Source organism: Ovis aries, chromosome 3 (assembly GCF_016772045.2).
Source record: "Ovis aries strain OAR_USU_Benz2616 breed Rambouillet chromosome 3, ARS-UI_Ramb_v3.0, whole genome shotgun sequence".
NCBI lineage: Eukaryota > Metazoa > Chordata > Mammalia > Artiodactyla > Bovidae > Ovis > Ovis aries.
In genome coordinates, this window is record NC_056056.1 from 208956056 (window position 1) to 208969976 (window position 13921).

General features: G+C 39.6%; 1 protein-coding gene across 1 annotated transcript in view; it reads right to left on the reverse strand.

Moving 5' to 3' along the window:
* Positions 1-13921, reverse strand: part of LOC101117316 (antigen WC1.1) — a 93317-nt gene that overhangs the window by 72369 nt on the left and 7027 nt on the right. Inside the window, exons 3-4 of the mRNA XM_060413464.1 lie at positions 567-875; positions 156-473 (exon numbers count right to left, since the gene is read on the reverse strand). Of these exons, the coding sequence (XP_060269447.1) occupies positions 156-473; positions 567-875 (627 nt within the window). The remainder of the gene's footprint in view (positions 1-155; positions 474-566; positions 876-13921) is intronic.

A 13921-nucleotide genomic window follows, 5' to 3' on the forward strand; every position in this document is an offset into this window, starting at 1 on the left:
CCTGAAAAATGAAGGAACAATGAGAAGATCCATATTTCACCAAAAAACATCTGACTTTGAAGTCCATTTTCCCTCCCTCTCTGCTCTTGGGGACATTTCACTCCAGGAGCATCCTGAGTACCAGTAGCCCATCTCCACCTGTCCCTCGCCCTTACCTGAGCAGATCACAGAGGCCATGTTGCCATGGGAACAGTCAGGACCACCCAGGGCAGTCACAGGACAACTCCACAGGAAGGACTCTGCCCCCGAGCAGTGAAATCGGGCTGTTGAGATCTGATCACCTCCTTCCACCAAGTATGGTCCTCTGGGGGTGGAGATGGCAATTCCACAGCCAAGCTGACGACAGACAACATTGGCATTGGCCAGACTCCAGTGGGAGGCACAGAGTGCTCTCCATTGTCCAGAAATGTTCATCTCCACCTGCCCCTCACACTGAGAGGAGCCATTTGTCATAAGCCGGACTTCTGAGTATGCTGGTAGAAGAAGACAGAGTTTCAGCAAAATCACATGACTTTCTCACCTGAACAGGGTGTTCACAGAGGTGGAAGGCCTGACCTGCATCTCACCTGAACAGACAACTTCAGCAGCTCCATTGTGGTGACAAGTGCCCCCTGGACAGGGCACTCTGGGGCAGACCCGCAGCTCAGGCTCCTCCCCCTCACACCTGAACTCTTCAGCCCAGACCCGGGCACTGGACTCTTGGAAGAGTTCATGTCTCAGGACAGACACAGCCTTGCCACACCCCAGCTCTGCACAGATGACCTGGGCAGTGGGGAGTGTGAAGTTCCCATCAGACACTGGGGTCCAGGCTTCTCCAGAATACACTTCTACTCGCCCTGAGCAGGGTCCATGCCCTCCAGCCAGATGCACAAACCCTAAGAAGAAACAACAAAACCAGTGAGTGTTCATGGTACTGACTTGGCAACTGTAAACCACACGTCACAGGCAGTGGAGTGAAAGTTTTTCATTTTAGGAGTGGAGCATATAGAGAGTCTTTGACAGTTAGTGTCATAATTGAATTTTCTTGAGCAGGTTTCTAAAGACAAATTCAGGAGGATTACAAGGTCCATTTAGAATGGCTGAATCCCAAGAACATACACTTTGAGACTGGTTAGAAATCTGAATTCCTTGGTCTAGGAGCCTAGAAACTACAGAGCCCAATTCAGATCATTGGAATGGTTGAATACTGGAAACACATCTTTCAGTTGGTTGAAGAAGTAAATTTCTCACTTAGCAGCCTAGGACCTACAGATCCAAGGATAATGTGTAATATGCAGGCACTTGAAAGTAGAGATATGCAGAACAGAACCCACCCAGAGGAACATGGGCTATGAGATGAGAGACCTAGCATCCAGACAAGCTTAGAAAGCTTTCTGGAACTTGTGGGGCTAATATTCTGATCAGTTTTCTCTCCCAGGAGCTAGTCCTCAAGTGACTTAGGTGAGGGAAAGTCTTGAGGCTGGATCCATGAGGGGATGCCAACCTGTAGACGGGTGACAGCTCCAGAGAAGAAATATAGACACTATCACTAATTCATGTTTATGTCATCACATCTTGTTTTTTCAATGGCAAAAATTCCATGAATTTCTTCAGTGACCTTAGTGGGAAAGAAGATGAGTTAAGAAAACTCAGAGTGTCATAGAGAGAGAGGCCCAGCCATCTCTCTGGAAATCCTAGGATTTGTCAAAGAACCTGGTAGAGTGTGTGTTCGCAGTGGGAGCTTACCAGACAGCTGAGTTTCCAGATCATCTCCTATTAAAGGTTTTTCTTCTGAAACAGGACTCATAGAAAATGCTAATTGATTTCAATACTATCATTGGACTAATTCTAACCACAGGAAAATATGCATTCTTCTCAAGCACACATGGAATATTCTCCAGGCTAGGTTACAAATAAGTCTTAACAAATTCAAAAATATTAAAATAATTCGAAGTTTCTTTCATGACCATAATGGAATGGAACTAAAACTCAATAGTGATAAGGAAACAGGAAATTTATGAATATATAAAAATTAAACCACACACTCCTATTTTAAGACTGTTTTCTCTATTTCTATTAAGAATGCCATTGGGATTTAGCTAGGAATTGCATTAAATCTGTAGATCACTTTGACAAGTACAGGCATTTTAACAATATTACTTCTTCCAGGCCAGAAGCACAGAATGACTTTCCATTGATTATATTGTCTTTAATTTCTTTTTTTTTCCCTTTAAAATGTTATTGGATTATAGTTGATTTACAGTGTTATGTTAGTTTCAGGCATACAACAAACTGATTCAGTTATACATATAAATATATTCATTCTTTTTCAGATTTTTTTCTATATAGGTTATCACAGAATATTTTTAATATAAATTTATTTATTTTAATTGGAGGCTAATTACTTTACAATATTGTATTGGTTTTGCCATGCATCAACATGAATCCGCCACAGGTATACACGTGTTCCCCATCCTGAACCCCCCTCCCTCCGCCCTCCCAGTACCATCCCTCTGGATCATCTCAGTGCACCAGCCCCAAGCATCCAGCATCATGCATCAAACCTGGACTGATGAATCATTTCATATATGATATTATACATGTTTCAATGCCATTCTTCCAAATCATCCCACCCTTGCCCTCTCCCACAGAGTCCTAAAGACTGTTCTATACATCTGTGTCTCTTTTGCTGTCTTGCATACAGGGTTATCATTACCATTTTTCTAAATTCCATATTTACGCGTTAGGATACTGTATTGGTGGTTTTCTTTCTGGCTTACCTTACTCCGTATAATAGGCTTTAGTTTCATCCACCTCATTAGAACTGATTCAAAAGTATTCTTTTTAATGGCTGAGTAATACTCCATTGTGTATATGTACCACAGCTTTCTTATCCATTCATCTGCTGATGGACATCTAGGTTGTTTCCATGTCCTCGCTATTATAAACAGTACTGCGATGAACATTGGGATACATGTGTCTCTTTCAATTCTGGTTTCCTTGGTGTGTATGCCCAGCAGTGGGATTGCTGGGTCATAAGGCAGTTCTATTTCCAGTTTTTTAAGAAATCTCCACACTGTTCTCCATAGTGGCTGTACTAGTTTGCATTCCCACCAACAGTGTAGGAGGGTTCCCTTTTCTCCACACCCTCTCAAGCTTTTATTGCTTGTTGATTTCTGGATTGCAGCCATTCTGACTGGCATGAAATGGTACCTCATTGTAGTTTTGATTTGCGTTTCTCTGATAATGAGTGATGTTGAGCATCTTTTCATGTGTTAGCCATCTGCATGTCTTCTTTAGAGAAACGTCTGTTTAGTTCTTTGGCCCATTTTTTGATCGTGTCATTTATTTTTCTGGAATTGAGCTGCAGGAGTTGCTTGTATATTTTTGAGATTAGTTGTTTGTCGGTTGCTTCATTTGCTATTATCTTCTCCCATTCTGAAGGCTGTCTTTTCACCTTGCTTATAGTTTCCTTTGTTGTGCATAAGCTTTTAAGTTTAACTGGGTCCCATTTGTTTAGTTTTGCTTTTATTTCCAATATTCTGGGAGGTGGGTCATAGAGGATCCTGCTGTGATGTATGTCAGAGACTATATGTTCTCCTCTGGAAGTTTTATAGTTTCTGATCATACATTTACATCTTTAATCCATTTTGAGTTTATCTTTGTGTATGGTGTTAGAAAGTGTTCTAGTTTCATTCTTTTACAAGTGGTTGACCAGTTTTCCCAGCACCACTTGTTAAAGAGATTGTCCTTAATCCACCGTATATTCTTGCCTCCTTTGTCAAAGATAAGGTGTCCATAGGTGTGTGGATTTATCTGTGGGCTTTCTATTTTGTTCCATTGATCTATATTTCTGTCTTTGTGCCAGTACCATACTGTCTTGATGACTGTGGCTTTGTAGTAGAGCCTGAAGTCAGGCAGGTTCATTCCTCCAGTTCCATTCTTCTTTCTCAAGATTACTTTGACTATTCGAGGTTTTTTGTATTTCCATAGAAATTGTGAAATTATTTGTTCCAGCTCTGTGAAAAATAACATTGGTAGCTTGACAGGGATTGCATTGAGTCTATAGATTGCTTTGGGTAGAATACTCATTTTCACTATATTGATTCTTTTGATCCATGAGCATGGTATATTTCTCCATCTATTTGTGTCCTCTTTGATTTCTTTCACCAGTGTTTTATGGCTATATATATCTATGTCTTTAGTTTCTTTAGGTAGATATATTCCTAAGTATTTTGTTCTTTTCGTTGAAATGGTGAATGGAATTGTTTCCTTAATTTCTCTTTCTGTTTTCTCTGTATTAGTGTATAGGAATGCAAGGGATTTCTGTGTGTTGATTTTATATCCTGCAACTTTACTATATTCATTGATTAGCTCTAGTAATTTTCTGCTGGAGTCTTTAGGGTTTTCTATGTAAAGGATCAAGGGCAGTGGGAGGAGATACCCCTCATCCAAGGTAAGGAGCAGCGGCTGTGCTTTGCTGGAACAGCCATGAAGAGATACTCCATGCTCAAGGTAAGAGAAACCCAAGTAAGATGGTAGGTGTTTCAAGAGGGCATCAGAGGGCAGACACACTGAAACCATACTCACAGAAAACTAGTTAATCTAATCACATTAGGACCACAGCCTGGTCTACTCAATGAAACTAAGCCATGCCCGTGGGGCAACCCAAGACGGGCAGGTCATGGTGGAGAGGTCTGACAGAATGTGGTCCACTGGAGAAGGGAATGGCAAACTACTTCAGTATTCTTGCCTTGAAAACCCCATGAACAGTAGGAAAAGGCAAAATGATGGGATACTGAAAGAGGAACTCCCCAGTTCAGTAGGTGCCCAATATACTACTGGAGGTCAGTGGAGAAATAACTCCAGAAAGAATGAAGGGATGGAGCCAAAGCAAAAATAATACCCAGCTGTGGGTGTGACTGGTGATAGAAGCAAGATCCGATACTGTAAAGAGCAATATTGCACAGGAACCTGGAATGTCAGGTCCATGAATCAAGGCAAATTGGAAGTGGTCAAACAAGAGATGGCAAGAGTGAACGTCGACATTCTAGGAATCATCTAACTAAAATGGACTGGAATGGGTGAATTTAACTCAGATGACCACTATATCTACTACTATGGGCAGGAATCCCTCAGAAGAAATGGAGTAGCCATCATGGTCAACAAAAGAGTCCAAAACGCAGTACTTGGATGCGGTCTCAAAAACGACAGAATGATCTCTGTTTGTTTCCAAGACAAACCATTCAATATCGCAGTAATCCAAGTCTATGTCCTAACCAGTAATGCTGAAGAAGCTGAAGTTGAACGGTTCTATGAAGACCTACAAGACCTTTTAGACTAACACCCAAAAAAGATGTCCTTTTCATTGTAGGGGACTGGAATGCAAAAGTAGGAAGTCAAGAAACACCCGGAGTAACAGGCAAATTTGGCCTTGGAATGCGGAATGAAGCAGGGCAAAGACTAATAGAGTTTTGCCAAGAAAATGCAGTAGTCATAGCAAACACCCTTTTCCAACAACACAAGAGAAGACTACACATGGACATCACCAAATGGTCAACACCAAAATCAGAATGACTATATTCTCTGCAGCAGAAGATGGAGAAGCTCTATACAGTCAACAAAAACAAGACCAGGAGCTGACTGTGGCTCAGATCATGAACTCCTTATTACCAAATTCAGACTGAAATTTAAGAAAGCAGGGAAACTCCTAGACCATTCAAGAATGACCTAAATCAAATCCCTTATGACTATACAGTGGAAGTGTGAAATAGATTTAAGGGCCAGATCTGATAGATAGAGTGCCTGATGAACTATGGAATGAGGTTCATGACATTGTACAGGAGACGGGGATCAAGACCATCCCCATGGAAAAGAAATGCAAAAAGCAAAATGGCTGTCTGGGGAAGCCATACAAACAGCTGTGAAAAGAAGAGAGGGGAAAAGCCAAGGAAACAAGGAAAGATATAGGCATCTGAATGAAGAGTTCAAAAGAATAACAAGAAGAGATAAGAAAGCCTTCTTCAGCGATCAATGCAAAGAAATAGAGGAAAAGAACAGAATGGCAAAGATTAGATATCTCTTCAAGAGAATTAGACAGCCTTCTGAATGGGAGAAAATAATAGCAAATGAAGCAACTGACAAACAACTAATCTCAAAAATATACAAGCAACTCCTGCAGCTCAATTCCAGAAAAATAAATGACACGATCAAAAAATGGGCCAAAAAACTAAACAGACATTTCTCCAAAGAAGAAATATGGATGGCTAACAAGCACAGGAAAAGATGCTCAACATCACTCATTATTAGAGAAATGCAAATCAAAACCACAATGAGGTACCACTTCACACCAGTCAGAATGTCTGCAATCCAAAAATCTGCAAGCAATAAATGCTGGAGAGAGTGTGGAGAAAAGGGAACCCTCCTACACTGTTGGTGGGAATGCAAACTAGTACAGCCACTTTGGAGAACAGTGTGGAGATTCCTTAAAAAATTGCAAATAGAACTACCTTATGACCCAGCAATCCCACTGTTGGGCATACACACCGAGGAAACCAGAACTGAAAGAGACACATGTACCCCAATGTTCATCGCAGCACTGTTTATAATAGCGAGGACATGGAAACAACCTAGATGTCCATCAGCAGATGAATGGATAAGAAAGCTGTGGTACATATACACAATGGAGTATTACTCAGCCATTAAAAAGAATACATTTGAATCAGTTCTGATGAGATGGATGAAACTGGAGCCGATGATACAGAGTGAAGTAAGCCAGAAAGAAAAACACCAATACAGTATACTAACACATATATATGGAATTTAGAAAGATGGCAATGACGACCCTGTATGCAAGACAGGAAAAAAGACACAGCTGTGTATAACGGACTTTTGGACTCAGAGGGAGAGGAAGAGGGTGGGATGATTTGGGAGAATGGCATTGTAACATGTATACTATCATGTAAGAATCGAATCGCCAGTCTATGGCCAATGCAGGATATAGCATGCTTGGGGCTGGTGCATGGTGATGACCAGAGAGATGTTATGGGGAGGGAGGTGGGAGGGGGGTTCATGTTTGGGAACGCATGTACACACGTGGTGGATTCATGTCAATGTATGGCAAAAACAATACAGTATTGTAAAGTAAAATAAAGTAAAAATAAAAATTTTTAAAAAAAGAAAAAGAAAATTAGAGATACCAAGGGAACATTTCATGCAAAGATGGGCTCTATAAAGGACAGAAATGGTCTGGACCTAACAGAAGCAGAAGATAGTAAGAAGAGGTAGCAAGAATACACAGAAGAACTGTACAAAAAAGATCTTCACGACCTGGATAATCACTATGGTGTGATCACTCATCTAGAGCCAGACATCCTGGAATGTGAAGTCAAATGGGCCTTAGGAAGCATCACTACTAACAAAGCTAGTGGAGGTGATGGAATTCCAGTTGAGCTGTTTCAAATCCTGAAAGATGATGCTGTGAAAGTGCTGCACTCAATAACCAGCAAATTTGGAAAACTCAGCAGTGGCCACAGGACTGGAAAAGGTCAGTTTTCATCCCAATCCCAAAGAAAGGCAATGCCAAAGAATGCTCAAACTACTGCACAATTGCACGCATCTCACATGCTAGTAAAGTAATGCTCAAAATTCTCCAAGCCAGACTTCAGCAATACGTGAACCATGAACTTCCTGATGTTCAAGCTGATTTTAGAAAAGTCAGAGGAAGCAGAGATCAAATTGTCAACATCCGCTGGATCATGGAAAAAGCAAGAGAGTTCCAGAAAACATCTACTTCTGCTTTATTGACTATGCCAAAGCCTTTGACTGTGTGGATCACAATAAATTGTGGAAAATTCTGAAAGAGATGGGAATACCAGACCACCTGACCTGCCTCTTGAGAAATCTGTATGCAGGACAGGAACCAATAGCTAGAACTGGACATTGGACAACAAACTGGTTCCAAATAGGAAAAGGAGTATGTCAAGGCTGTATGTTGTCACCCTGCTTATTTAACTTATATGCAGAGTACATCATGAGAAACCCTGGACTGGAAGAAACACAGGCTGGAATCAAGATTGCCGGGAGAAATATCAATAACCTCAGATATGCAGATGACACCACCCTTATGGCAGAAAGTGAAGAGGAACTAAAAAGCCTCCTGATGAAAGTGAAAGAGGAGAGAGAAAAACTGGCTTATAGCTCAACATTCAGAAAACGAAGATCATGGCATCTGGTCCCATCACTTCATGGGAAATAGATGGGGAAACAATGGAAACAGTGTCAGACTTTATTTTGGGGGGCTCCAAAATCATTGCAGATGGTGATTGCAGCCATGAAATTAAAAGACTCTTACTCCTTGGAAGAAAAGTTATGACCAACCTAGATAGCATATTCAAAAGCAGAGACATTACTACGCTGACTAAGGTCTGTCTAGTCAAAGCTATGGTTTTTCCAGTAGTCATGTATGGATGTGAGAGTTGGACTGTGAAGAAGGCTAAGCGCTGAAGAATTGATGCTTTTGAACTATGGTGTTGGAGAAGACTCTTGAGAGTCCCTTGGACTACAAGGAGATCCAACCAGTCCATTCTGAAGGAGATCAACCCTGGGATTTCTTTGGAAGGAATGATGCTAAAGCTGAAACTCCAGTACTTTGGCCACCTCATGAGAAGAGTTGACTCATTGGAAAAGACTTTGATGCTGGGAGGGATTGGGGGCAGGAGAAGAAGGGGACGACAGAGGATGAGATGGCTGGATGGCATCACTGACTTGATGGAAGCGAGTCTGAGTGAACTCCGGGAGTTGGTGATGGACAGGGAGGCGTAACGTGCTGCGATTCATGGGGTCACAAATAGTCAGACATGACTGAGCAACTGAACTGAACTGAACTGATGTAGAGGATCATGTCATCTGCAAACAATGAGAGTTTTACTTCTTCTTTCTAGTTTGGATTCCTTTTATTTCTTTTTCTGCTCTGATTGCTGTGGCCAAACTTCTAGAACTATGCTGAATAGTAGTGGTGAAAGTGGGCACCCTTGTCTTGTTCCTGACTTTAGGGGAAATGCTTTCAATTTTTCACCATTGAGGATAATGTTTGCTGTGGGTTTGTCATATATACCTTTTATTTTTTTTCTTTTATTTTTTTTTACTTTTTTTTTATTTTAAAATCTTTAATTCATATATGTGTTCCCAAACGTGAACCCCCCTCCACCTCCCTCCCCTTAACATCTCTGCGGGTCATCCCCAGGCACCAGCCCCAAGCATGCTGCATCCTGCATTGGACATAGCCTGGCGATTCAATTCTTACATGATAGTATACATGTTAGAATGCCATTCTCCCAAATCATCCCACCCTCTCCCTCTCCCTCTGAGTCCAAAAGTCCATTATACACAGCTGTGTCTTTTTTCCTGTCTTGCATACAGGGTCATCATTGCCATCTTTCTAAATTCCATATATATGTGTTAGTATACTGTATTGGTGTTTTTCTTTCTGGCTTACTTCACTCTGTAGCATCAGCTCCAGTTTCATCCATCTCATCAGAACTGATTCAAATGTATTCTTTTTAATGGCTGAGTAATACTCCATTGTGTATATGTACCACAGCTTTTATTATGTTGTTATGTTCCTTCTATTCCTGCTTTCTGAAGAATTTTTATCATAAATGGATGTTGAATTTTGTCAAAGGCTTTCTCTGCATCTATTGAGATAATCATATGGCTTTTATTTTTCAATTTGTTAATGTGGTGTCTTTAATTTCTTTCATGGATGTTTTACAATTCTAAAAGAAGATGGCATGTTGAATGTTTTACAATTCTAAAAGGAGGAAGAAGAAGGAGAAGGAGGAGGAAGTGAGCAAACAAGCCATAATTTGGAGAGGTCCAAGTTCAAAAAGCCTCAATACAGACAAAATATGTAAATATTTGTGGGAAAAACTTGTTGAATAGGTTGTTAGCATATTACATCACCCTCTGCTCCTCCCATCTACCACTTAAGCTGCTATCCTTTTTCATCTCTCCCACTTCAGACAAGCAAACACAATCTTAAAAGACACAGATGAATGGAAAAGAAAATTAGAAAGGACAGCTACTGCTGTAGAAGTAGGGTGTAGGTGGGGCATATGGTTGGCAAGGTGAGATCAAGGAACTTTTAAAACTAAAGGAGAGAAACCAAAATCAAAGTTCATCATTTGGTCATCAGAGGAACACATTTTGAACAGAATGAAAATAATCCAATGAAAAAACTTTATTTGATTCATCAAGTACAATTCCCTGATTTTTAGATGTGTTCTGATTATTTATTTCTAAAGTTCTTACTGGTAAAGGACTGCTTAGTGATGCCCAACATCCAACCAAAAAATTATTAGAATTTCCAAAAATAATCATTTAAATCAACTTCAGAAATTACAGAAATGACTGAATTGGCTGAAGAGATCTTTAAACCACTAATATCAAAATGCTTAATGAACAATAAAAATAAACAGGGAGGAAAACTAGGAAAAATAAACAAATGAGACTTATAAAACTGAAAAAATGTAGCACTGGAATGAACAGTTATTTGGATTAGTTACACAAGAGACTAGACATTGCAGAATGAAAGAACTGGGAAGTAAAACACAGCAGTAGAGACCATCTAAACTGAACCAAAGAGAGTAAAAAGGCAGATAAATATGAATGGAAACAAGTGGCATGTAGGATAATATAAAAATATATATAATATGTGTATTTGGAGATTCAGAATAAGTGCTGTGCTGAAAAATATTAAGGAAAGATAAATGAAATTTTTTGCAAATTTATTGAAAACTATAAACCCACCTATTCAAAAAGCTAAACAAACCCTGAACAAGGTAATGAAATCATTCTCAGAAAACATGACAATGTAAATACTGAAATTCAGTGGCAGACAAACAAACAAAAATATCCAAGAGCAGCCTGGGAAATTTGACACATTATATACAGTGGAACAAAAGGATAAGTATTATTTACTGACTTTTTGTTGGAGGCGGTGAAAGTCAGATGACAATGTAAAAGCATATGTAAAGTATTGGGGTTGGGCACTTGTTACTCTAGAATTGAATCACCTATAAAAATAATTTTCAAAACTGAATGAAAATTAAAATGACTTCAGGTAAATGAAAAAAATAATAGAACTGGAGGCCAGAAGACACAACTACACAAAACTGCCTCAGAAAGTTCTTCAAGCTAAAGGGAGATGACAGCAAATGAAAACAGGGATCCACTCAAAGGTATAGAGTCTCTGCTAAATGTTGATTCTCTGTTAGAAGATTTAAGGCAAAAATATTAGCAACTATAAGATTCATAATAAATTTATAAGTAGAATGTGTGACAGCGATAGCACCAATGGCCAAAGCGGAAGAAAACTAATGACTGACTTTGCATGTTGTGACGTCACGTCATTTCAAGGTGGAACGTAATTAAAGATCAGTGATTCAACGTGGGCTTCCCCAGTGGTTCAGTGGTGAACAATCCATCTGCCAATGCAGGAGACGCGGTTTCTTTCCCAGGTCTAGGAAAATCCCATATACCACGGAGCAACTAAGCCCGTGCACCACAATTAGTGAGCCTGTGCTCTAGAGCCCGGGGGCCATGACTACTGAAACTTGAGCACCATGGAGCCTGTGCTCCACAGCAAGAGAGGCCGCTGCAATGAGAACCTCATGCCTGCAACTAGAGAGGAGCCTCTGATCTCCACAACTAGAGAAAAACCTATGCAGCAATGAAGACCCAGCACAGCCAAAATTAAATAAAAATTATTTTAAAATTTAAAAAAATAATTCAACATTATTATCACCTAAAAATCTGATATGATTAATAAGCCAATAAAGTTTTAGGATAAAATAATATACTCAAAAATTAAAATAGGAACAAAGATATAACAAATAGCAGGCAAGTACACTTAAACCCAATTATATCAATAATTACATTAAATGTAAATAATTTAAGTACTCCAAATAAAAACCAAGATGATCAGACCAGATAAAATAAGACATAACAGTATACTGTCTATAAATATATATGTGTTTGAATATAAACACAGAAACATAGTAAAAGGGTAAAAAATTATATACTATGCAAACACAAATCAGAGAAGGCTGTATACACTATCTATATTAATATCATACAAAGTCAGACTATAAGACAAAGAATACATTCAGAGAAAAAGAAACATTTTATGGTAATAAAATACAAAAGAAATTATATACTAGCTAAACTGGTAGCTTAATAAAGTGATGCTCAGAAGAAAATTTAGAATCTTGATGCTTCCTTGATGCCTACATTAGAATAAAAATAGAAACAGAAGAAAATGATCCAAGACTCAAGAATCTATAAAAGCAACAACAATCATAACTGGAAAGTGAAAGTCGCTCAGTCGTGTCTGACTCTTTGTGACCCCATGGTCTATACAATCCATGGAATTCTCCAGGCCAGAATAGTGGAGTGGGTAGCCATTCCCTTCTCCAGGGGATCTTCCTGATCCAGGAATCAAACAGGGGTCTCCTGCATTGCAGGCAGACTGTTCACCAACTGAGCTACCAGGGAAAATCATAACTGAAAAAGAGGAGTGAAAACTGAGTACAGAAATCAATTAAGTAGAAAGCAAATACAAATCAAAAAAATCAATAGGGTCCGTTAGTGATTCTCTTAAAAAGAACATTAACACAGATAATCTTCTAGCAAAACCAATTAAGAAAAAAGAGGGAACACAAACTAACACCACCAGTAACAAAAGGAGGAATGTCATTATAGATCTTCCCGACATCTAAAGATAAGAGATTACGAACCAGTGTTATTCTAATTTGAAAATTTTTTTGTAAAGTGGGCCTAGTCCTTGAAAACGCATTACTTGTGAAACACAACTCACCGAAATCTGATACAAAAAAAGAGAGAAATATGAGTAAATTTATATTTGTTAAATAAACAGAATCCCTATTATAAAAACTTTCCTCTAAGAAAACTGCAATCTCCAAATGCTAGCACTTCCATAGAGCTCAGAAATGACTCCCACAACAGGATAAAAGAAGAGAGGGAGGGAAAGAATGAGGGCAGGAAGGAAGTGTAACACGGAGGCTGTGGTGAATGTACAAGCTGACCTGCATCGTTCCAACCCTCCCCTCCTGCAATCCTTGCATCTTCATCCCCTCACCATTTTGCACTTCAGTACTGTAGTCCCTGGTGGCTCAGAAGATAATCAAGACTCTGCCTGCAATGCAGGAGACCCAGGTTTGATCCCTGGGTAAGGATGATCCCCTACAGAAGGAAATGGCAACCCACTCCAGTATTCTTGCCTGGAGAATCCCATGGACAGAGGAGCTTGGTGGACTAGGGTCCATGGTGTCACAAAGGGTAGGACACGACTGAAGCAACTTAGCACACTTGCACCACAGTCCTTCTCAATTTGTTTAGCCCCTCATTGAAATCTCCTCCTTGTTTCAAACAAGCTTCTCTACCTTCTTCTTTGGCCATTGTTTCCACTTTAGATTTCTCCTAAACACAGCACTCCACTTCCAACAATCCACTACTGAGGCTGAAATTTCTCTTGCGTACCTGACTCCTAAGATTAAGCAGAAGAAACTCCAAGAGTTCGATTTTGATTGAGATAATGAAAAGACAAGCTATTCTAATCTTATCTCTACTACATCACCACCACTTTAACTTATCTTCGCATCATTAAAACATGTCTGAAAATACCGAAAAGACAGACCAAGAGGAGGAAACTATGACAAAAAGAGAAATAGAAGGAACCTGGAACCATTCATAAAAATGTAAGAGCCTAAGTTAAAGCAATGGTAGTCAGGGAGTACAAACCACAGTCAGGGTTTAAATATCAGAGCACTCTCCACTTCTCTACTGTTAAGTGTATCTTAACTGGAACTAATATCAAGACATCAGTCTTCTTAGGATGATAACATTGGCAGTTCTAATTTCA